The sequence below is a fragment of the Mucor mucedo genome (genome assembly GCF_025094135.1).
Source record: "Mucor mucedo strain NRRL 3635 chromosome Unknown EV154scaffold_150, whole genome shotgun sequence".
In the NCBI taxonomy this organism is placed as follows: domain Eukaryota; kingdom Fungi; phylum Mucoromycota; class Mucoromycetes; order Mucorales; family Mucoraceae; genus Mucor; species Mucor mucedo.
Window position 1 is genome coordinate 22,999 of NW_026252434.1, and position 21,102 is coordinate 44,100.

General features: G+C 38.0%; 3 protein-coding genes across 3 annotated transcripts; 2 read left to right on the forward strand and 1 right to left on the reverse strand.

The window, feature by feature from the left end:
* Window positions 1–7,432: 7,432 nt before the first annotated feature.
* Window positions 7,433–8,334, forward strand: EV154DRAFT_569355 (uncharacterized protein; the record flags this gene model as incomplete). Its single annotated transcript, XM_051606129.1, has 2 exons — window positions 7,433–7,706; window positions 7,778–8,334. 2 exons carry the CDS (start codon window positions 7,433–7,435, stop codon window positions 8,332–8,334), a joined length of 831 nt encoding a protein of 276 aa, XP_051452301.1.
* A 4,038-nt stretch (window positions 8,335–12,372) lies between these two features.
* EV154DRAFT_569359 (uncharacterized protein) lies at window positions 12,373–15,550 on the forward strand (the record flags this gene model as incomplete). Its single annotated transcript, XM_051606130.1, has 4 exons — window positions 12,373–12,464; window positions 13,006–14,029; window positions 14,648–14,812; window positions 15,317–15,550. 4 exons carry the CDS (start codon window positions 12,373–12,375, stop codon window positions 15,548–15,550), a joined length of 1,515 nt encoding a protein of 504 aa, XP_051452302.1.
* Window positions 15,551–17,116: 1,566 nt separating this feature from the next.
* EV154DRAFT_486598 (uncharacterized protein) lies at window positions 17,117–18,109 on the reverse strand (the record flags this gene model as incomplete). The annotated part of the gene is made up of 4 exons (XM_051598863.1): window positions 17,117–17,316; window positions 17,360–17,811; window positions 17,931–18,009; window positions 18,055–18,109. The coding sequence occupies 4 exons, from the start codon at window positions 18,107–18,109 to the stop codon at window positions 17,117–17,119; spliced, it is 786 nt and encodes a 261-aa protein (XP_051452303.1).
* Window positions 18,110–21,102: the final 2,993 nt, after the last annotated feature.

Genomic DNA, 21,102 nt, shown 5'->3' on the forward strand with positions numbered 1-21,102 from the left:
CAGATCGGGAAAACAACGGTTCGGGCATCAGACTTAAAGAGATAGATTGTTAGTCATATTGATTTTGGGACATCTTTGGGGTAGTGGGCATAGATACAGATACTTTCAGGGATAGATACAGGGGATAACATAGGCTGTAATTATAAATGTTTTTCAGTGGAGTTCAAAGGCAGAGCTACAAAGGAAACTGATGTTAAATGAGTTCTAGAAGGACAAGGGATAACGGAGATACATTATTTGGAACAGATATGTTAAACAGTATTCAATAGTAATATTGGACAGTGAAATCTGTGACCGGAGATAGAGAACATGAAACAGGTGGAAGAGGTGGAACAGAGACAATGGGCTAGTTTGGTTTGAATAATCGTCTGACACATTTTGTATGATTAAATGCAACTGAATACTAGGCTGTTCATGACATAAGCACGACTTGCAATTATAATGCATGACGACGTCAATTGATCCATTTCATCCCCAATTTTGTGATCATAATAACACATCAATGCATCAATCATTTCGACCTCGGGACACCGAAGCATATCTCTTGCGAATCTGATTCAAGGATACACTTGGGCGCAGACGGAGACCGAATTTAAGGCCAGAGGAATGCGAACGGTAGCTAGCTGGACAATCCATAGATTCAGGGAATGGAATGATCTGAAGACACCTAACCGCTATTTGGTTGTAATTAGTCTGGTGACCATGGACGTTTGAATCACTTGCCCCTATACGGTTCGTGGACTTGATCAAGTTGATGAACGTCCTAACTGTCCGCTCCATTGGTTGGCAATAACAGCATTTTTTGGCACCATATGTTCAACCAAATACGGCAGATACTTCAAATAATAGCTATTCGCTGTGATCAATCGCGCATTGATATGGTTTGCAACAATCTCTTTTTTCAAAATCGTATACCAACTAACAAACCATCTAATTATTTGCATAACTGTATAATTTTGACATCAAATCTCTGATTGTGATGTTACCTGGTCATTATTGCAACATCCCTAAGAGAAACGCGCCACTGTAAAGCAATAAAACATCCCTCCATTAATTCCATCAACGGATATTTGGTTTTATTGTTCTAGAAAAATTGAAGCATAATAGTCGGGACAATGTACAAGAGAGAGTCCAAATAATCCAGAGCTCTTTCGAACCGTACACCGCCATCCCAAGTTAGATCAATGTCTGATGGTATCTATACACTGCTCTGCTTCATCTTTTTGTCAATCTTCGTAATGAAAGTGTCATCAGGTGCGTTCAAACCAAAGGTATAACGTGCATCTTTCGGATAAATTCACGGAATTTTTTGTTCTTTAAGGAATCCAATAAAATATGCACCAAAGTACCACGCGCTCTTCCAATTAAATGAATCTCGTAACAAAGAAAATAAGATGTACCCGTGATGGTGGAAAGAGACATAATCACTGAATCAACACCAAGCATATCGGATTCCTAAGTCATACTGCGTTTAGTATCTTAAAAATATTGGTGCAAACTTTGAATGATTTACCGCATCACCGTTGAACAATTGGTCTCTTGTTCTCATATCACCTACAATGAAGAAGTAAATACTGCAACGGTAACTTTCAGGATGTCTGCCAGTGACTTTTGAAAGTTTACAACCGCAGGTGATCGTGAGTCCTCGATGCTTCATCAAGTCAGCAATTCCTAGAATCTCACCAGTCATTCAGAGAAAGAATGCTTTACTTTGATGAACAATTGCATTGGTTTTTTTAAAGAAAGAATTGATTTCTTTCATGATTGGCCTCAAAAAACTCATAAAACACTTGGGCTTTTTTTGGGCCAGGTTAAATATCTAATGTAATTGTCATCGACTGCCTTGCTCTAACAACGAAAAGGTAAGTTTGATTAAGACAACATATGCAAGTAATAAAATTTCTGTACCTTTTTTCATTCAGGAATGCTCATTACTATCCAAAGGACTAACTTTTGAAAGCTTCCAGGTTTGGAATTTGTTGGGAAACCCATCAGCGTAAAGAACAAGGCAGATGTCATCGCGTCTGAGCAAATTTTGTCTAAAACATTCTTTGCATATCCAACCGGAAAACATGGCAATGTAAATGCTATAATTATCCAACTCATTGAATTGGTATCCGTACCTAAAGTCTGCAGGGATTTCGTTGCCGGATAGTAGATCGGCAAGCGCTCCGTGAAAGAGGACATAGCGATGGTTCGGAAGGCTTTTTGAGTTGCGATGACACCAGCACTTACTGATTCCAAAGCTTTTGCTTCGTCTTTGTATCACCCTTTGCCAAAGGCAGGGTTAATGCAATGCTTTCGTGGTACGTTGTCATCAAAAAGAAGACAACCTTCGCGGCACGCATAATACTGTGGCAGACAGGGTATAGAACCTCTGTAGTAAGCAAACAAGTCACAGAGTATCAGGGTTACGGGGGTGTGTAGAGGAGTTTGCGATCATTATCCTCTCACATCCACCGCAAAATTACGGTGAAGGTTAACAACGATTTTGACCATATCCGTGACAGATCTGGTCAATTTTTGACTATTCTGGATCCGGGACGGTGATTTTTGAAAAATGACCGTATCCGTGACGGATCTGGTCAATTTTTGATTATTCTGTATCCTGGACGGGGCAAGTTTATAAATTGACCGTCTCCGTCACGGATATGGTCAATTTTTGATGATTCCGTCTCCGTCACGGCCACGGCCAATTTTTTACGATAACGTCACCGTCACGGCCACGGCCAATGTTTGACCATACCGTCACCGTCACGGCCACGGTCAATTTTGTATAATCCCGTCACCGTCACGGATACGCTCAATGACCATTCTGCGTCCCGTATGACTTTAGCTCCGACAAGAAACCAAATACTCGTAAAGATTAATTTTATTGGGATTAAAGTTTTTTTTTTTTTTTTTTACTAATGTTTTTTATCAGAATACAATAAGGGGTTTCAGTTCTTCCCCGCCGGATTTACACATTTTTTTTACACATTCTGACTTTTAAATTAACCAATCAAAAACACGAAATTTTTTCATAAAAAAAAGTGTAAAAAAAAAAGTGTAGTAGCTCTTGACCATGTCAAGTTTTTTTTTTCGTTTCACACTTTTTTTTTACACTTTTTCACACATATTGAGTTTTAAAAACACGAAATATCATGCTTTAATTTTTTGTATTCATGGCAAAACCCTTTCAAAATTCTTCTCATAACGATTCGTTGTTCTTTTTCCTCTGGAGTATTTGCTTCTATCAAAGCAAGTGTATGCTCTTATCGAAGCACAACACGTTCCTCATCTTTGCTGTCACTTTCGCCTTTAACAGAAGAAGCAACTTTCTCCGTAACTCAACAATGTTATTACCCTGTCATGTGTCGTGTTCAATTAACCTTTTCTTGTGTCATAACTACAACGTATTCAATGTTACTATATAACTCATTATGAAGTTACGAAATCAGGAACAACTTCATTGGCTCGGATCTTTAAAAGTAAACGTCTTTCTAAAAAGTGTGAATTTTTTTTTTATTTGGGGGCTCAGTTCTTGCAAAATGTCAAATGCATTTCATTGGTTCTTAATTATTTTACCGAATGTGTAAAAAAAATGTGTAAATCCGGCGGGGAAGAACTGAAACCCCTTAATAGCACCCACTTTCCCAGCCAGTTTAGACATATCCTCCTCGAATGCTTTGCCAGTACTTATCACATACATGTTGGGGGACTGATCAGTTGCATTGACCAGACCAACAGAACACATGATGTCATCAGCATCAAAAAGTACAAATTTCTTTTGCTCGTTCTCGACATATGCCTTGACCCGTGGAATGGTTTTCGAGTACGAAGATACTTCATTACTTTTCATAAGTTCACCATATACGTAAGGAGATCCAGAACCCACGCGAAAGCAGAAACTGAAGTAGAACAAGACCTTACAAACGTACCATCTTTCGACGGAACGATTTTGCCTACACATTTAGAACTGTTAGTATGAATAAATCATGACAGAAAGAAAAGAAAACCTACAAATTTTGATGTACAGCCTTAAACATCATGTATTCACCACCACGAGAACTCGAAGAATTGCTTGACTTGTAAAAATGGGAGATCAGAACTTGATTGTTGAACCATAATTTTGCCGAAAATTTGATTGTTTGATCAGTGTGAAATTTGGTGAATCCTATATGCCTATCTCCTTCAAGACGAACAAAGCAATGCAAGAGAGCCTTTAACCAGAAAAGTAGGCAGTGGTCTAGTAATACGTAGGATGGATCTTGGCTTATTTTTTGGTAGAGTTGACCAAACACCAAAGGAACCGGTTGGTTTAAAAAGGGAGACCATAATTGAGGACGATGCCGATCATTTGACGGGTACTCTAAAACATTGGCGGGTCTGTCAATGGAGGTGCGGCCAATTGAGAAATTGATGATACCAGCCGACTGGATGAAGGCAAATATATTACGAGTTTCTAGGACGTTGCCAGCATTGACGCCAGGATGCAGAGTTGACCGGATTCTTCGCTTATACGTACCAATTGCTCTTTCCAAGGAACGTGCTGAATAACAACGCAAGGGTCTATATTTAGCAGATTAGAATCTTGATAATTGTACAAGACTATCGTTTTAGCTTACCCCATTCGTCTGATGATATACGTGATATTATTTAATTGATGCATCTTCGATCTGAAAATTGTGCGTGTTATTGTTTTTTTGACAAGGCACACATCCAGATATTTAAACCATGTCTCAAATGATCTATAAAGGAGAAAATAGTAAGTGACATATTCAATTGATACTTGAAATGGAGGACTGATTACCTTTCAATCTCTTTCAGGTTTTTCTCAGTTATGGTCCATTGTAAGCTGACTTTAATGCCTCGAGAGAGTGCAATAAACGCCTTGGTGGTATTGGCATCAGGAAAAAGTGGCGCAAAAATTGTTGGAACAACATACAGTAGCCAAGCAATATAATCGACTGAACGATACATGGACCGGACATTGTCTGAATTTATGCCTTTGAACGAGCCACTAAAATCGGAAGGGATATTGCAGCGCGATTCATCCATACACTTTCGTATCTTTTCAAAATCAACAGGGGTAATATGAAAGGGATAATTCGATTCATTGCCAACAAACTTGAACCTGGCGTTGTATCTGGGGGAGAGTAGATCAAACCAGATATTGCTGACGTTGGACAACATTTGCAGCCCATCACAGAAGAAGAAATCAATTCCCAAAAAGGTGTCAAGTTGACCAAAAGGAGATGCCTTTTTATTCCATATGTTTTAAGAGGATCGGGCTTTGAGATACAGTAAGATATAAGTACAACGTAGAAAAAAATATAAAACGCGGGAACTTACGTGTAATAGAGATTCCTTGCTTCTAATAGGATCATTCCTTTTGATAAAATACATGCCGCTTTTTTCTGCTTCAACAGGATGAGCACCTTCCACTAATTGGATAAAGGAGACTCGTTAGTTTCGTATATCGTAAACATCGGACTTCAACACATACCCAAACAAAATCTACATCCATGAAACCCTGTATGGCCACCAAACATCAACAGCCGTTGGTTGATTTCAACACCATCCGCAATAACCCCGAAACAAAATACGTTAGACGTAGCAATATGTTCACCATTACGCTTGACAACAAGTGGCTGTTTGCTTAGTTGATCAAGGCTTCTAATAATGGGACGGAGGTAGGACTCAAAATTTGTTTTAGTATCACCGTAAAAAATGGCTATTTGGAAGGTATAGTCATTGGTGTATCTGTTTTTTGGATTAGCGAGCTGATATGTTTGATTTATATTGTATAGGTGTGAAGCATTACCTAATAGATGGATCGATGCTAGGGATGATAACATGTACCATTACCATACTTTGTCGTGAAACTTTAGACGTTAAACCATCTATGCAGAGAACAATGGCCAGGTCATGTTTACCTGCGAAAAGCCCTTTTGCTTGGAGCTCCTTAAAAGCCAAACCAGAGAAAAAGTCGGTATAAGGATCGCCTTCCTCGAAAGCATCAATAACCTCTCGGTATTGCTCCACCTCCTTTCGAAAATCATCACAAGTCAGCATACGAGCAAGATGGTCACCGATATCGACCATTTTGACTACAGAACTCGAGCGTCTTATAGCGCCACATTGAGGACACGCAGTTATATTTTCATCAGCGGTAGGATCGAAAAGGTAACAACCCTTGCTGGGACAGATTTCATGCGTACGAACAAAAGCAAGTGGGATTCGTTTTTTGATCATGGCAAGACACCCTTCGAGGGCGGAGAACTTCTTTTTTGGATGTTTTCTGGGAAAAGGGAAGTTAAATTAGCATCATCATAATTAAAACTGATCGTTTCTTTTTAGTAACCTACTCGCCCTGTCCTTGTTTGTGAATAGCTCTAACAATCTTTTCATCTCTCTCACCGACTGTACTGTCATGTTTGTCTTTATGCAACTATAAATAAATTGAACACTGTCGGTCTCATCCTCGTCAAATGGATGGGTAGGAAAAGCAATATCCTTGATTCCAGAGTCTTGACATACTTGAGCTAGTATGAAAAGTACAATGTAAGCTTTAAATTTAAAAATGCCATTGATCGTTACTAACCTTCGCATGTGCTTTCTTCAACTATAGATGATGTCTCTGCTGTAGAAGCAAACATCAACTCAATGTCTCCGATATTATTGACGTCCTCGAAATCATCATCCGAAATTTCACCATCCAAAAAGCAGGTCTTGCTCTAATTCTTCACGAATACGTCCTGCTTGTTCTGTTTCGATTGGGACATTGGTGAGCCTAATTTTAGCCAAGGAAAGTATATCAAACGTATCCATCTCCACATCGCCTTGCTCATTATCGCCTTCCACACTATCGACTTCCTGTACAATGGTAATGGGACTTTGATTCACATCGGTAACAGGGCTTGGGATAGCAGACATGTGACTAATTAAACTTTCGACCATACCCCTTTTAGGGACTCTTGGAGCATTGAGTTGTTTTTGGATTCGGTTAGGAAACACCATGATTTTTAAAGATTGAGTTATTTAAAGTAAGTTAAGTACAATTTTTTTCTTGATTATTTATACTTATCCTGAATGCTCCCTTTTCTAGGATTAATACCTTATTAGTCAATTATATCAGGCGAAACCACTTAAAATTGCTTACATGTCAAAGTTGCCAAGAATCGTCTGGCTTTCGAGTTTCAAAAATCTTTAGGACATCTATTCATAGATTATTTTGTCTGCCGCCACCAAAAATATTCCAAAAAAGGCACGAAAAAAAAATCAAGCATGGTGATTGGTGTGTAAAAGCCATGTGCCACTTCACCATTCAAATCAAAGGTACACTAACTGAAATAGATATAAATACGTGATATAACCCTGATTTTATATTATTTTTAACCATTTCTCATTTATTTATTGACAATAAACCCAAGCAACCCCGTATTATCAAATGCTAATTTTTTACTGTCTCTATACTGAAGCAATTAGAAACATCGATACAAAGTGGGAAAGGAAGTTTGCCCAATATGCCAACGCCATGGAAAAAAAGATCGAGCAGTTGAATGAGGATGTAAATCGTGGATTTCACGGTATACCTGCAGCCATCGATAATCATATTTACTTGCAACCTGGTGAACATTGTAGCTGTTGTACTCATAAAAAGAAGCTCCAAAGAACTAACAAGAATGCACCCATTGGTTTGCCCTACACTGATGCATCGACAGGTAAGATATTTTAATGGTTCTCGGTTTTGTGATAGACTTTTGATACTAATATTTTGCGTCATGGTACGAAGACGCCCTTCAAGAACAAATGGTAAAGATCATTAAGTACTTTAGGGGCAATAATCTGGTTGGTAGAACAGATGTTTTGATGATCCTCTTTGGCTCAAGAAGCATCAACTTGAATACTGAAAGAAAAACAGTTGTGTATACTGAAACAATGAAAACTTACTTGACAGGCCTGTCGCAAAGTTGGGACAATGGGGTGATAACTGATAAATCTGAAACGGCCTACCATAACACGCAAACCCTGTGCAAGCACTTCTTTGTAGCGTATTTTGGTGACAAGTTTAGTACGGGGTTCAACTGGACTTCTTTGGATGAAAATGTCAAAAGCGATGTAACCGAGCTTTTAGAATGTATCTCGTTTTTTTGGAATAAGCGTACTAGCAGTAGTGGGCTCCCAAGCTCATCTGCTGAGCTGGTATCTCCAGTAGATGCAGCTAACCCGCTATTACCAATGCATCTTTCCAAGAAAAGCTGGTTGACACGAAGAGTAATTGTTTCGGTCTTGCAAGACAACGTTGCTCAAGTAAGAGCATCCCCAACGGTTTTTGAATTCCAAATGTAAAATAGGACTGTTTTCCATCAGTTAAAATAAAATAGAACAGATCGACCCCAACGGTTGTAGCTAAATTTATAATCCCGTTCCTGATTTTATTTTCTTTTTTGTTCTTTCTTAAATTTTTGTTACAAAAATGAGTAATAACTTTGACATAATCGACAACAATGATATTGAAGATCAACTTATCCAAGAAGCTCTTCAGTATCTTATACAACTAACCGAAGATACACCTAAGAGAGGTGGATCCGTTCATGGTCGCCGCTATGTTAATAGAAACCGTGCTGCCGGGCATGAACGTCTATTCAACGACTACTTTTCCAATGACCCTGTTTATACAGACCAACAGTTTCGTCGTCGTTTTAGAATGAAGCGTGATCTGTTTCTGCAAATCGTCGAAGCAGTTCAATTAGAGGATGACTACTTCACCCAAAAACCGGATGCCGCTGGAAAGCCTGGACTTTCACCCATCCAGAAAGTGACAGCAGCTATGCGTCAATTAGCTTACGGTGTATCATCAGATTCCGTTGATGAGTACATCAGACTTGCTGATTCTACAGCCATGGAGTCATTGAAGCACTTTTGCCATGCGATTGTGGCAATCTATGGGGACGAATATTTGAGAGCCCCAAACAGCGAGGATGTCAAGAATCTCTTGGCAATCAATGAAGAAAGAGGATTTCCGGGTATGTTGGGATCAATTCATTGTATGCACTGGACGTGAAAAAATTGCCCAACTACCTGGCATGGCATGTATACCGTAAAGAAAAAATGCCAAAATTGATTCTCGAAGCTGTTGCTTCCCAAGACCTTTGGATCTGGCATTGCTTTTTTGGTCTGCCGGGATCATTGAACGATATCAATGTCATCAATCGTTCCCATGTATTTGACCCCTTGATACATGGTGTTGCTCCTGAAGTCGAGTTCTTCGTCAATGGCAATAGATACGATAAGGGGTACTTTCTCGCAGATGGTATTAATCCAACTTGGTCGACTTTGGTGAAGACAATTGCAGTGCCTACGTCGCAAAAAGAGAAGGTACCAAGAGTAACAAAGATAATTTATAAAAAACTAATTTACTTGGACTTTAATAGTGTTTTGCTAAGGCACAAGAAAGTGTGCGAAAGGACGTAGAACGTGCATTTGGTGTACTGCAAGCACGTTTTGCTATTATTAAATGGCCTGCTAGACTTTGGGACTTTATCGATCTCAAGGCCATTATGCAAACATGTATCATATTACATAATAAGATTGTAGAAAACGAACGTGGTCAGGATCTTGGAACAGACTACCACATGCATTCTTTTCATGGACAAGCTTACCCTGATATGAATGATCCCGAAGCCTTTGCTGCTTTGGTGAGCCGTTTGGTTGCTTTAAAAGATAGTGATACACATAATCAGTTGAAAAAAGACTTGATCGAGCATCACTTGCAAAGACAGGGCAATATGTAGTACTTTGTTTCAATTATATTTTTTTATTTTTTAAAAGTTTCTATTTGTCTTCTTCCAATCTGTCTTCTAATCCGTCTTCTACTTCTTCTACTTCTTCTACTACATCTTCTACCACATCTTCTACTTCTTCATCAGACGATTCGTCAGATGGTTGAGAAAGGATTTTCTCCTGTTTTTTCTCGAAGTACGCACGCTTACGAGGGTCAGTCATGACCGAAAGATCCATCGACATGATTCTTTCATCTCGAACTCTCTTGTCGAACCTCATCTTCTTGTTGGTTACTTGAACAGCCAACTGGTTCTGAAGTAACTTCTTCTGGTTCAACTCCAGAAGATCCTTCAAACGGGCGGCGATGCTTTCACCTACCTCGTTTTGGCGTTCACGCTGCTGGAGTGCCTTCAGCTTTTTACACCCCATTGGGCGTGTTACATCCCCAGAAGAAGAACCCGTCTCAGTGTCTTCAATGACTTCGAGACTGCCATTGTTTTTTCTCTTCGTTACAACAGGCTTAGGCATGTTGTACATGGCCCACTTTGGCTCTGCGGATACGATTTGAAAACAGTGTTCCAAAACAAAAGGAGCACCGTTTTTGGTCGACGTTTTGTATAGAGCATACGCCTTATGGACCTATTATGTAAAATAACAATTTAGTTCTGCTAGAATTAGGCTGTAGCCATTTTACCAAATCTTGAGGACTTGATCCACTTTGCTGCACACTTCTCAAAAGAGTTTCGTAGCAGCCGGTGAACTTTTGCACGCTGGGATTGATGGTGTTCCAGCGGCTAGTTACGGCAGCACTGGTACGTTCTTCGACAGCATTGTCACCGATTTTGGCATTGTAGTCGGTCTTAATGCGATCCCAAAAACGTTTGCATGTCTGGCCTTTACCAATGACACCATCGGTAGCAATGGCGACAAACGAAAAGCACAACTGTTGGTCTTTGGCTCTTGACCAATTTGCTCCACGTCCTGCCTTTTTGGGGAGCTCAGGGATTGTTACTGTTTCAGAATTATCGCTCATGTCAAAAAAATTAAGGGGCTAGAATTAAAGAAGAAATTTTCTAAATTTATTGATTCAATTGGAAATTTAGAATATTTGTGATAAAATTTTTAAAATATTCTATTATCCAATTGACCGTTGGGGTTAAATTATTCCAAATTTTTGTGCTATTTTGGAATAAAATGGTTTTTTCACACACCGTTGGGGATGCTCTAAGTACATCTTTTTAGACATAATAATTTACAATACGATTTCTAATATTTGTTTATCAGATTCCAAAACCTATCCAGTCCGGTGTGTCCAACAACTTTAAGGCTATTGACCTGACGAGCGAGGAAGGAGAGGAAAATAGCAGCATTAATATGATGTGCATATGTTCTTTGGAACGGGCTGCAAAGCAAACCCAGCACTCGTTTAGCCAAAGATCTGATGAGCCCGAAGCAGAAACAAGCCAAGATTGGCTAAATGGCTTCCTGGGGAAAGGTGATTTGTTGTCGGGTGAAGGTGATTTGTCAGTGTCAGCGCAGTATTCCTCTCTGTTGGCGAATGATGATGTATTATCATTGAATTCTGATGCCAACAGCAGAAAAAGAAATCATGAAAACCTCTTGTAAACAAGTCATATTCCTTTTTTTTTTAAAAACTACACAAAAACATCTATAAAAATGGTATTATTTTTTTTCACAAATTTTTCTTTTTTCCTCAATTCATTCATAAACAGATTTTCTTAAAATATTAAAATGTAACGTACTCTGTTATCAACTAAAGCTTTTCTGTTGTAAACTACTTTGTATATTCTTTTCGCATCTGTTCAGGTAAGTTTCATATTTATCTGTATATCTGCAATTTTTGTTGGTGTTCTGCTCGTGTTTATTGAAACGTAAGTAACTTGATCTTTTTGTTTGTGTTGATATATTCTGATAATATTGTTATAGATAAAATGGCAATGAAGTTGGCTATAGGATAAGGTATATAAAATGATACATATGAAATATGTTAATCACCTATTAATAATTTTGATTATAGGATTATCACTGTTCTATTTACGATACTCCACTACCAAACAATGGGCCACACCGTATTAGAATTTGGTCTTTATTTCTTTTTAATAGCTTTCATAATATATTCTTTTAATTAAATACATCGTAATATCTTTTATTATCAATACAAATTATCTTCACATAAATAAATAACTGTTTTTTATAAACATAACTATTAAATATAACTGTCCAACAGTACAACGGTGTATTAATTTTTGCATTAGCAATGAGTGTTTAAAGATTCCGGAAAATATAGGATATAACCCTGAACAATTCCATAAAATCCGTCAAATGCACGGTCAATAACGGAAATAAATTGACCCTTTCAGTCACGGATACGGTGAAAATAATAAAATAATGGCAGTATCCGTCACGGATATGGTGAAAATAATAAAATAATGGCAGTATCCGTCACGGATATGGTGAAAAATGGGACCAATTGGCCGTATCCGTCACGGCCACGGTGAAAAATGGGAAAAATTGGCCGAATCCGTCACGGCCACGGTGAAAAATGAGAAAAATTGGCCGTGACCGTCCCGGCCACGGTGAAAAATGGGAAAAATTGGCCGTGACCGTCACGGATACGGTGAAAAATTGGAAAAATTGGCCGTATCCGTCACGGATATGGTGAATTTAAAATCCGCGTCCGTCACGGTTACTGTGAAAAATTGAAAAAATTGGCCGTATCCGTCACGGATACGGTGACTCTAAAATTGACCGTATCCGTGACAGGTAACTATTTGCCAAAAATTGGCCGTCTCTGGGATTTTGCGGTGATCCCTAATATACATGATTGTCGTACGTGGTGTCACTGGCGATATAACAGAAGTTCCATTTTTCTATTATTAAATAAATTATCTCTTTATTCTTAATCATACTCTCGGGTACCCTATACATTTAAATCACTATACATTGGGTGCGTAAATCTGAAGTTAGTTATATATAATTCGATAATCAGTCACAAGGTAGATAAAACCGCCTTTTAACAATACATTTTCAAAACAACCATGCCACCTTTATTAAGTAATCTATTTATAGCCTCTGGAGAAGAAAAAATGCAACAAAAGTCTAAATTGCAATACTATGGACCGACGTCTTTGAGTAAATATGTAGTTTACCTGAGACAACAACAGGATAAATGTGGGAAAGAAGATTTCCATTGACATGCCTTACGGCAACCCGCAGAACTAGTGTTCGAGCTTTTCGTAACGATCCGCATTACAAGCTTAATAGCATCATCGATACTTTCGATAAGCTTGGTGAGTTTTTCTCTCTATCCTATACGTCGGAAGTTCATACCAAGTTTGACAAATTTGTTGAGATGCTTCGAAAGGCTGCCAATGAGACAATCGTTGCTTGGGATAACCGTAACCATACGGCAATGCCAAGTAACAGGCGGTCTGGTCGCGGTCGTAGAGCTAATCAAGGTTCTACAACTAAAAATGTTGATGAGCCATCGGTGATATTTGTTGATGTTGTGCCTCCTGAAGAAGGCGAAAATTATGACGATGAATACGTAATTTTTGCTGCTGCAACTGGTGCTGCTGCTACTAGTGCTCGTGCTGGTGCTCGATCTCGTGCTACTGCTAGTTCTCGTGAACAGCTTAATGGTGCTTCCATTCCATACGCCGAGACAGGTGGTCCTCTGTGCAATCATTTGAAAACACACTTGATCATTCACTTGGTGGAGGATTGTATTTGTTTTTCTTCTCTTGTGCTTTTGGTTACTGAAAAGAATGAACAGTTCAACAAGTACATTTGGACAATAATCATGAAAATAAACCAGCAAAACCTCCCTCGTGACTTGGCTCTGATCAATGGTCGTGAGTTGTCTTGGAGGCATATCGCGATGGATTTTTCCTGGGACAATGATGCGAAGACTTATGGTGGCAAGGTGAGAGAATGCTTTGGACGTTTGGGTCAAAAAAGGTACTTTCAGGTCAACCGCGAGGGTGGTAGTACTTCATTCATCTCCGATAAGAGAGTCGCTTTTAACATGGTGGCTGTCTTTGATCTCAATCTTGATGAAGGTGGGAAGCGTCGTTTATTCGGAAAGGTTGTGCTAAAACGCGATGATCTCATCGGACTGGAGGTTTATTCACTTGTTGAAAAACCAGTAAATGTGATTTCTGGCAACGCAAGCCTCGTCACAAACTACCAAATGGCGATGGTGGCAATCTTATCGCGGTCAAATCGGACGAAACTCTACGTAAGCTGGTGATCAAGCTGTCAGTTTTTGAACTAATAGAGATTTAGCATTCAACTGTGATAAATGATCTTCAACACTCAATAATTATCAAGTGTAAGTTCGGTACTCTTTCGTGATTCCATAATACGGACAGACATTTCGAAATGTTCAAAACGGATTCTCAAGATTAACCTAGAGAATAATTTCGAAATTTTTACCTGTCATTTTTTTTAAAAAATGAAGTTCAATTCATTTTACTATTCAATAAAAACGGTCAAATCAACGCCCTTCTATCATCAGCCTTCAAGGACTAACATTTAAAGGTTTTATGTATCTTCAATATCTTTTTAGCGTGTTTTTTTATGCATTTGATGTTTAATAACGTATTTTGGTTTTTCGTCTAATTAGCAGCATTTGGGTTTTTTTTAAAAATTAAATTTTGCTCACGGATTTACTTTTTGGGACCGAATTTGAGTAATTTTTAAGATTTTGAACTGGTTGTGTACCTGTCATTAGAAAAACCATTCCGGGTCAAGATAAAATAGCATTCCCGGTTATACATTACGGGTTATGGAAATAAAACATAACGGTTATGAAAAAAAAAGCATTACCGTTCAGGCAATACCGGTATAAACACAGACCATTACCTGGTATGCATTAACGGTTATGAAGAGAATGCATTACCGGCGATGTATTACCGGTTCTGAAGAGAATGCCTTTCTGGTTATGCAAGAAGGTCTTCACCAGGGGAGCGAAAAAGCACAATTTGGAATTGCCGAGTATAACTACGGGAAAAACTACCAGGTATACTTCCGAATGAAGTAATAAAATAAGTTAGAGAAGTCGGTCTTTAGAAGTTGATCAGACAGAGATAAATTAGAGTTCGAGTAGCTTAAGCCACAGATTATTTATTCAAGTAAAAGATAATTGTTTATTGATTAAATCTAGAAGAGTATTTATACTAAATATTCTGGATAAACTATTTGTATAATATATCTTGCAAAGGTACGAAGGTAGTAATTGGTGTTTGTCTTAAACTAATAATGTTGAGGAAAGAAGTTGTTTTCTATTGAGGTTATACTTTGAATGTCCGAAGCTGGACTCACAACAGTAACAATGTGACTAAACAATCATGCAGTATACATACAGTGTTTGGGCTTTTGAATTGTTTGAAAGGCATATTTCACCTTGGAAACTACCAGGTTTTATTCATTAACGAATAAAGTATGAAATTTGTCATTACTAAATTTTCGTAGTTTCACGAGCAATCCAAACAATAACTTTTTTTTTGAATACGTTTTCACCAAGGAATTCACTCGACCACAGCAGCCTCAAAAACCGCAAACTCAGGAACCTCAACGTCAGCCACATCAACAAAATAATGAGGAAATTGAAGAGGAGTATAATGCCATAGAGGAAGAGATAATATTACCTGGTCGTCCTGGGGAATGGAGTATAGCGATTGAAAGTATTTTGATGCAGTGTATTTCAAATGATAGATTCTATCAAAAGCACTCCCGATTTCATAGCTATGGAAAATAAAGACTATGGGAGGAAGGTCATGCTACGTTCGTCCTAATACCCGAAGAAGACCAGTATGGAACTAACCATACACCATTCCGGACCAAATACCAGCAGGTCAATTCCCCCAAGCCAAATTCCAGACCATTAAAAAAAACTTCAAGAAGGTTTTAGCTGATACCAGACGTACTGGTTCGGGTTGAGCTCCTCCTAAACCAAGATATGAACATTACTTGATGACGAAGGATATTACCGCCCGTAATCCCAGCTTCTTGTCCATCATACAAAATTGAAACATGAATCGTACAGAATGGTGTTGCAGGATCTATAATTACTACCACTCTTTAGGAAGATAATAAAAGATACTTCAACACGCTGTCGTCTTCTCCAGCCTATCTGAGAAACCATTTAGCAGAACGTACTCCAGATGTCTTGAAGAACATATCGTTTCGTCTTCCATTCTACGTTTCCAAACATCCTTACCTACTGTATCACCAACAATAGGATCAGCACCAGCGCTAGCACTAGCACCAGCATCATTGTATCAAGAACAACACCAGCATTCATGTCTTTACCAGCCTCGGAAAAAGCAACACTAGCTGCAAGATACGTGCCAGCCAGCACCAGCATTAAACTGTACCATTTGCATCAGCATCATCACGAGCAGCACCAAGAGCAGCACCAAGAGCAACAGCAAGAGCAACAGTACCAACATCATTGGTACCAGCGCTTTCACCCACTTCAGCATGATCTGCAAAATCTGCTATACGCAGTACTATTTTAGGGGTACATCAAGCTTATTTTCAAAACGCGGAAAGGCATACACAATTTGTCGAGACATCTATCAGAACAATGACCGAGAAATTTAGCTCAACCAATAAAAGTTCTCAATGATCGCTTTTGGAAGCAGCGGAACACCGTCGAGTGGATAGATTAAGTACTGAAGCCGAGTCAGAAAGAACAGAAAGACTAATTGCACTAGACCGAGAATCAAGCGGTAATAATGCCATCCTTGACAGGATCACAAGACTACGGTTGATGGGAGATTTAATGTGTCTTCAGTAATTGTCAACCAGCCGCACCCGTTTTAGCACCTACGACACCATGTGTAAACTCTGATAAAGATATCTAAGATTTGGATTAGGATCGTTTTGATTTCATCGTTTTTTTTCTATATTTTTATCCATATTTTATTACCTCCTTTCTATTTGCTGTCATACATCATAGCCAAATAAATAAAAATAGTTTGCAAAAACAAAAAACGTTTTGAACGTCGTAGTATTTTTATTAGGATCATAGTCTTGAACAAACGTGATATCTATATTCTCTCCTCCTTCTTCCAATTCTTCCTTCTAAGGCAGTACTCTCTGCAGCGGTGCTATCAGGACGATTATGGGTCTCTCGGCTCCGATTGGTAAATCGCGAAGGATAAATTGAGCCCCATCAATGGTATTGACTCGCATATACCACCCTAAGGTGACTGATCCACCATAATGTTATTTCCATGATTGTATAACAATTTCGTCAAATAATCCTCACTATCATCGAAGTTTATAGAAAAATTGTGGAAGGTGAGACATATTCTAATCATCTTGGTAATTCTTTCAAGTCTAAAACATCCAAATTTCTGTACAAAAACCGCCATTTGGCAACGAATAACCCAAAGTAATTTTCAGTCGGAAATCTAGTTGACGAATGAACTGTGTTATACTTTGTCTGAGCAAGTGTAATGTCACGAGTGCGTCGGTAAGAAGTCAAGCAATGTCTGATGATCGGATATGCTGAATCTATAAAAGTTTATTTAATGCTAAGTACTAAGAATAAAGATACCACGTACCTCCAACAATATAAGAAGTTGGATCCTTGAGCAAAAATTCTGGAGATCTAAGCAAGTATTGCCAAAGGCGGAGGGCTTTTGGGCCACTATTAATTCTCCACCAATGGCCCTGATACATTCCTTTAAACGAATACAACCATTTCCTCGAGAGGGTATTGCAAATCCAGCGATAATATCCTGGCATTCGTCGCGAGTTGATGGCCATCTTATGCTGTAATTCTTAAGTGAGCGTAACTTAGCATGAAAAAAACGTTTGGTGAATCGGTTATAAGAGTTCTGGCGTACACCTAGCATTTCTTCCGCCATTTTGTATCCCAGGTATGTAGTTACATTTCGTATCGACGTCAATTTAAATGTATGACAGAATACAGGTAACCACCTCATAAGCCATACGATCGTAGAAAACAAGAAACCGTTAACGGTAATACTCCATTCCGCCTTAGAGCTTTAACCTATCAGACGAAAATTAATTAACTTTTAATGTTATACTTGTTAAGATATTTGTGGTTGAATACATACCTAAATCTTGAAAGCTTTACCAATTATTATTCAACCTTAACCTACCGAAGCATTATGACTATATTGTCTACTAAAAAAACATGTACTCCTAGTGATCTTTGAAAGTCTTCAAGGTGCGGTAGACCTAGGTTTGTTAGCTGCTGGTTTTAATTTTGGAAGGTGTATTTACAATCACAGGTTCCTATTCTCGGACTGTCTCGAATGCGCGATTTTCGGTGATACATTCCATATTTCGGATATTGTTATTCGCAGTTAAATTACAAACTCCATACATTTTGGACATTTTAGACGTTTTGAAATGAACCTGGTCCGAGATCAGATTCTGAACACTGCTGGCTTATCTTCGATCATCACATGAAAACAGTTTGGGATGCTAATGACATCAGCATCCTTTAAATCATCATCTTTAAAAATGCACTCTTTCAGAAGTTTGTTCTAGTTGCTTCATCGTTTCAAAGTTCTCCGTTATGTTCAGTTCTTTCTGTTTTCTTCAGTGAAATGGGGGAACAAAATGTAACTGGAATAATTACATTTATTGAATTTAAGTTGGAGAATTCATTTTAAATTAGACAGGGCCGGTTTATTCTATTGGGGCAATTGAAAGTATCATTAAAGTTGGTAAAAAGATTCTCATTCATAACTTAATCCGAGAGATCTACTTTTCATTTTGGTCTCAAGTACTTCCGATGTGGCTTAAACTTGTGTCGGTCTTTCATACAAAAGACGACGTCATCAGTAGGCCGACTTTTTTAATTTTCGACTACAGGAGATAATCAGTGTTGTTTTTTATTTCTTTATTCTTTCATTCGAAACCAATTTTAAATATGTTTTTTTTAAAAAAGTAAGTAAACGGCATTATTGGCAATGGGACATCACGAAGATGTCAAATGAAATCATGTGATTAATGACTTCCACCATTCCTAATTATGATCTTATCTTTTTTTAGTTACAACTTCGTGTTTTACCCCTCCTCTGCTTTGGCAGAATCTAGCTGGCGTCCTTTGGGTCTTTTCCCAGAAAGAAAGTTGTTTTCCGTTTCTTCGTGTTCTTCGGAAGAAGAAAAGAACACGAAACGAAGAAAAATTGGTTTCTGTCGCGTTTCTCTTCCTCGCCCTTCGTGGGTTGTACGCCGGGGTCGTTGGCGAGCTGCTCGGCGCCCCATCTGGGGTGGCCTTTGCCGACCTTCGACCCGGGTGCTTTCTTCACCTGCCTGCCCTGCCCCTGTCAGGATTGTGTCCTCGCCTTCTTGGCAACTCTCTGCTTGCTCTCGCCGCCCTCGGCAATTGGCCGAAAAAAGAAGATGGCCTTCTGTATTCCTCTCTCGTTCCGAGGAGGAACACATTAAGAAAAAAAGAAAAATTTGAGGCTCTCCTGCGAACAAAATAAAAAAATATTTGGCAAAAAAGTTTTCAATTTTGAACTGTTATAGATCTTACTGTAAGGCTTAATGCGATGGTATGTTCAGCGATATCGTCATTAGAGACTTTAAATTTGTATGTAAACATTTAAGAATATAATTATTACAAAAGTTTTAATTTGGTGGCCTGCCATACTGCTTTGATTTTCATGAACAAAGGTTTTTGGGTTACGCTTCATCAATTCGAGAATTTTCCAATCTGTTACTATGCCAACTTCAATTTGCCATCTTATAAACGTTTTATTTAGGTATTTCTTGTTATCATATCAGATCTATACGAAGACAAATGATTAAACTATTGCAAGTTTGTAGTGTTTTGGATAGTAGAAATTCAGACAAAATGAAATAAAACAAAAGTAGGACTACTTTTGTCGTATTTGGGTACGATTCACTTAAGAATAATTAAGCAAATCGTTTAAATAAATAAACTATGAAATTAAAACAACCTTTGATGTTGGATATCAGCATACGCTTGTATACTGCTATACAACTTCTCCTACTTCGAGTACATACTTCTATATAAAAGATTCCATGATTGGCTTAAATACGATATACGAATGACAGTTGGATACAGAATGCTATACCACTGAGTTACGATATCACCGATCGAGAAGAGAAACTTCTTAGATCAATCAAGAATTATAAGAAAGAGAAACTTAATATTAATACTTCTCTCAATGGATTAGCTACCCAGAGAGAGAATAGAACAGCTATTAATATACATGGTTCATTTACTTATATATTAATATAGTTATACTGCTGATAAAGAGTATAAAGAAATAGTGAATGAATTAATGGATACGTAGCTTCTACAACCAAATATACAAATATCGATAAGACATTATATATTTGGGATCGTAATTTATTCGTTACAAAGATAATGAATAAATGATCAACTATTATTTTCTATTGCCGATTACACTTGCCAAATAAGTATGCATCTTTTACAGTAACCGTTCCATGATCTGATAAATACGCCTCTCGTAATACTAAAGATTTATTAGAATAATCAATCTCCCGATCCACTGATATGGGACAACGTTATCTGGAAACAATTCTAACGAGTAGTATCCATTTAACCCAAGCCGGGAAACAAAGTATAGATCTATTCCAAAACCAGAAAGGTTAACTCATCATTAAAACTCAGGAGAGTTGTGCAACATAAAAAGGATCAATTATTTAATAGTAGCAGAGTACTTTTAGTCTTTTTTTACCCCTAATAAAAATATACTTTTATCTCATTACCTTTCTATGTAATTTTTGTCAAATACCACAACTTTGACACTGTTTGTATGCTTTATTTCAGTTAAAAGAAAATTAGAGATTATCTAGTTTATGAGCCGAGGATATATATATATTTAAGATGTCTGAATTTAAAATATAAAATTATTGCATAATGGAATTGTACTAAATTAGTGCAGTGTCTTCTTACACTATTTTAGTCAACGAAGTACATAGACAAAAGAGGTATATTTGCTTTATAAAGTATTGATGCTGAGATATTAATATTGTAGTGTTAGATGTATGATGTAAGTGTATCTGATGTTTTTTTTTTATGGTTCTTATCAAGAAGTAATTCAAATTATCACACCGGCAACAAAAAGCCTCAGAGGGCCTGTCTGTCACAAATCCTAGAAGTTTTACACTTCTCGGTCACAATTTCAGTGTCAGGCTTTCCACGTCCATACAAACGAGCGATACTTCCGACAGCCGATGGCTCGGTCATCTGGTGGACTGTTATAAACACGTGTTAGCTGTATGTCAAGGTATACCAATGCCATGTTATGACTACCTCTTCTC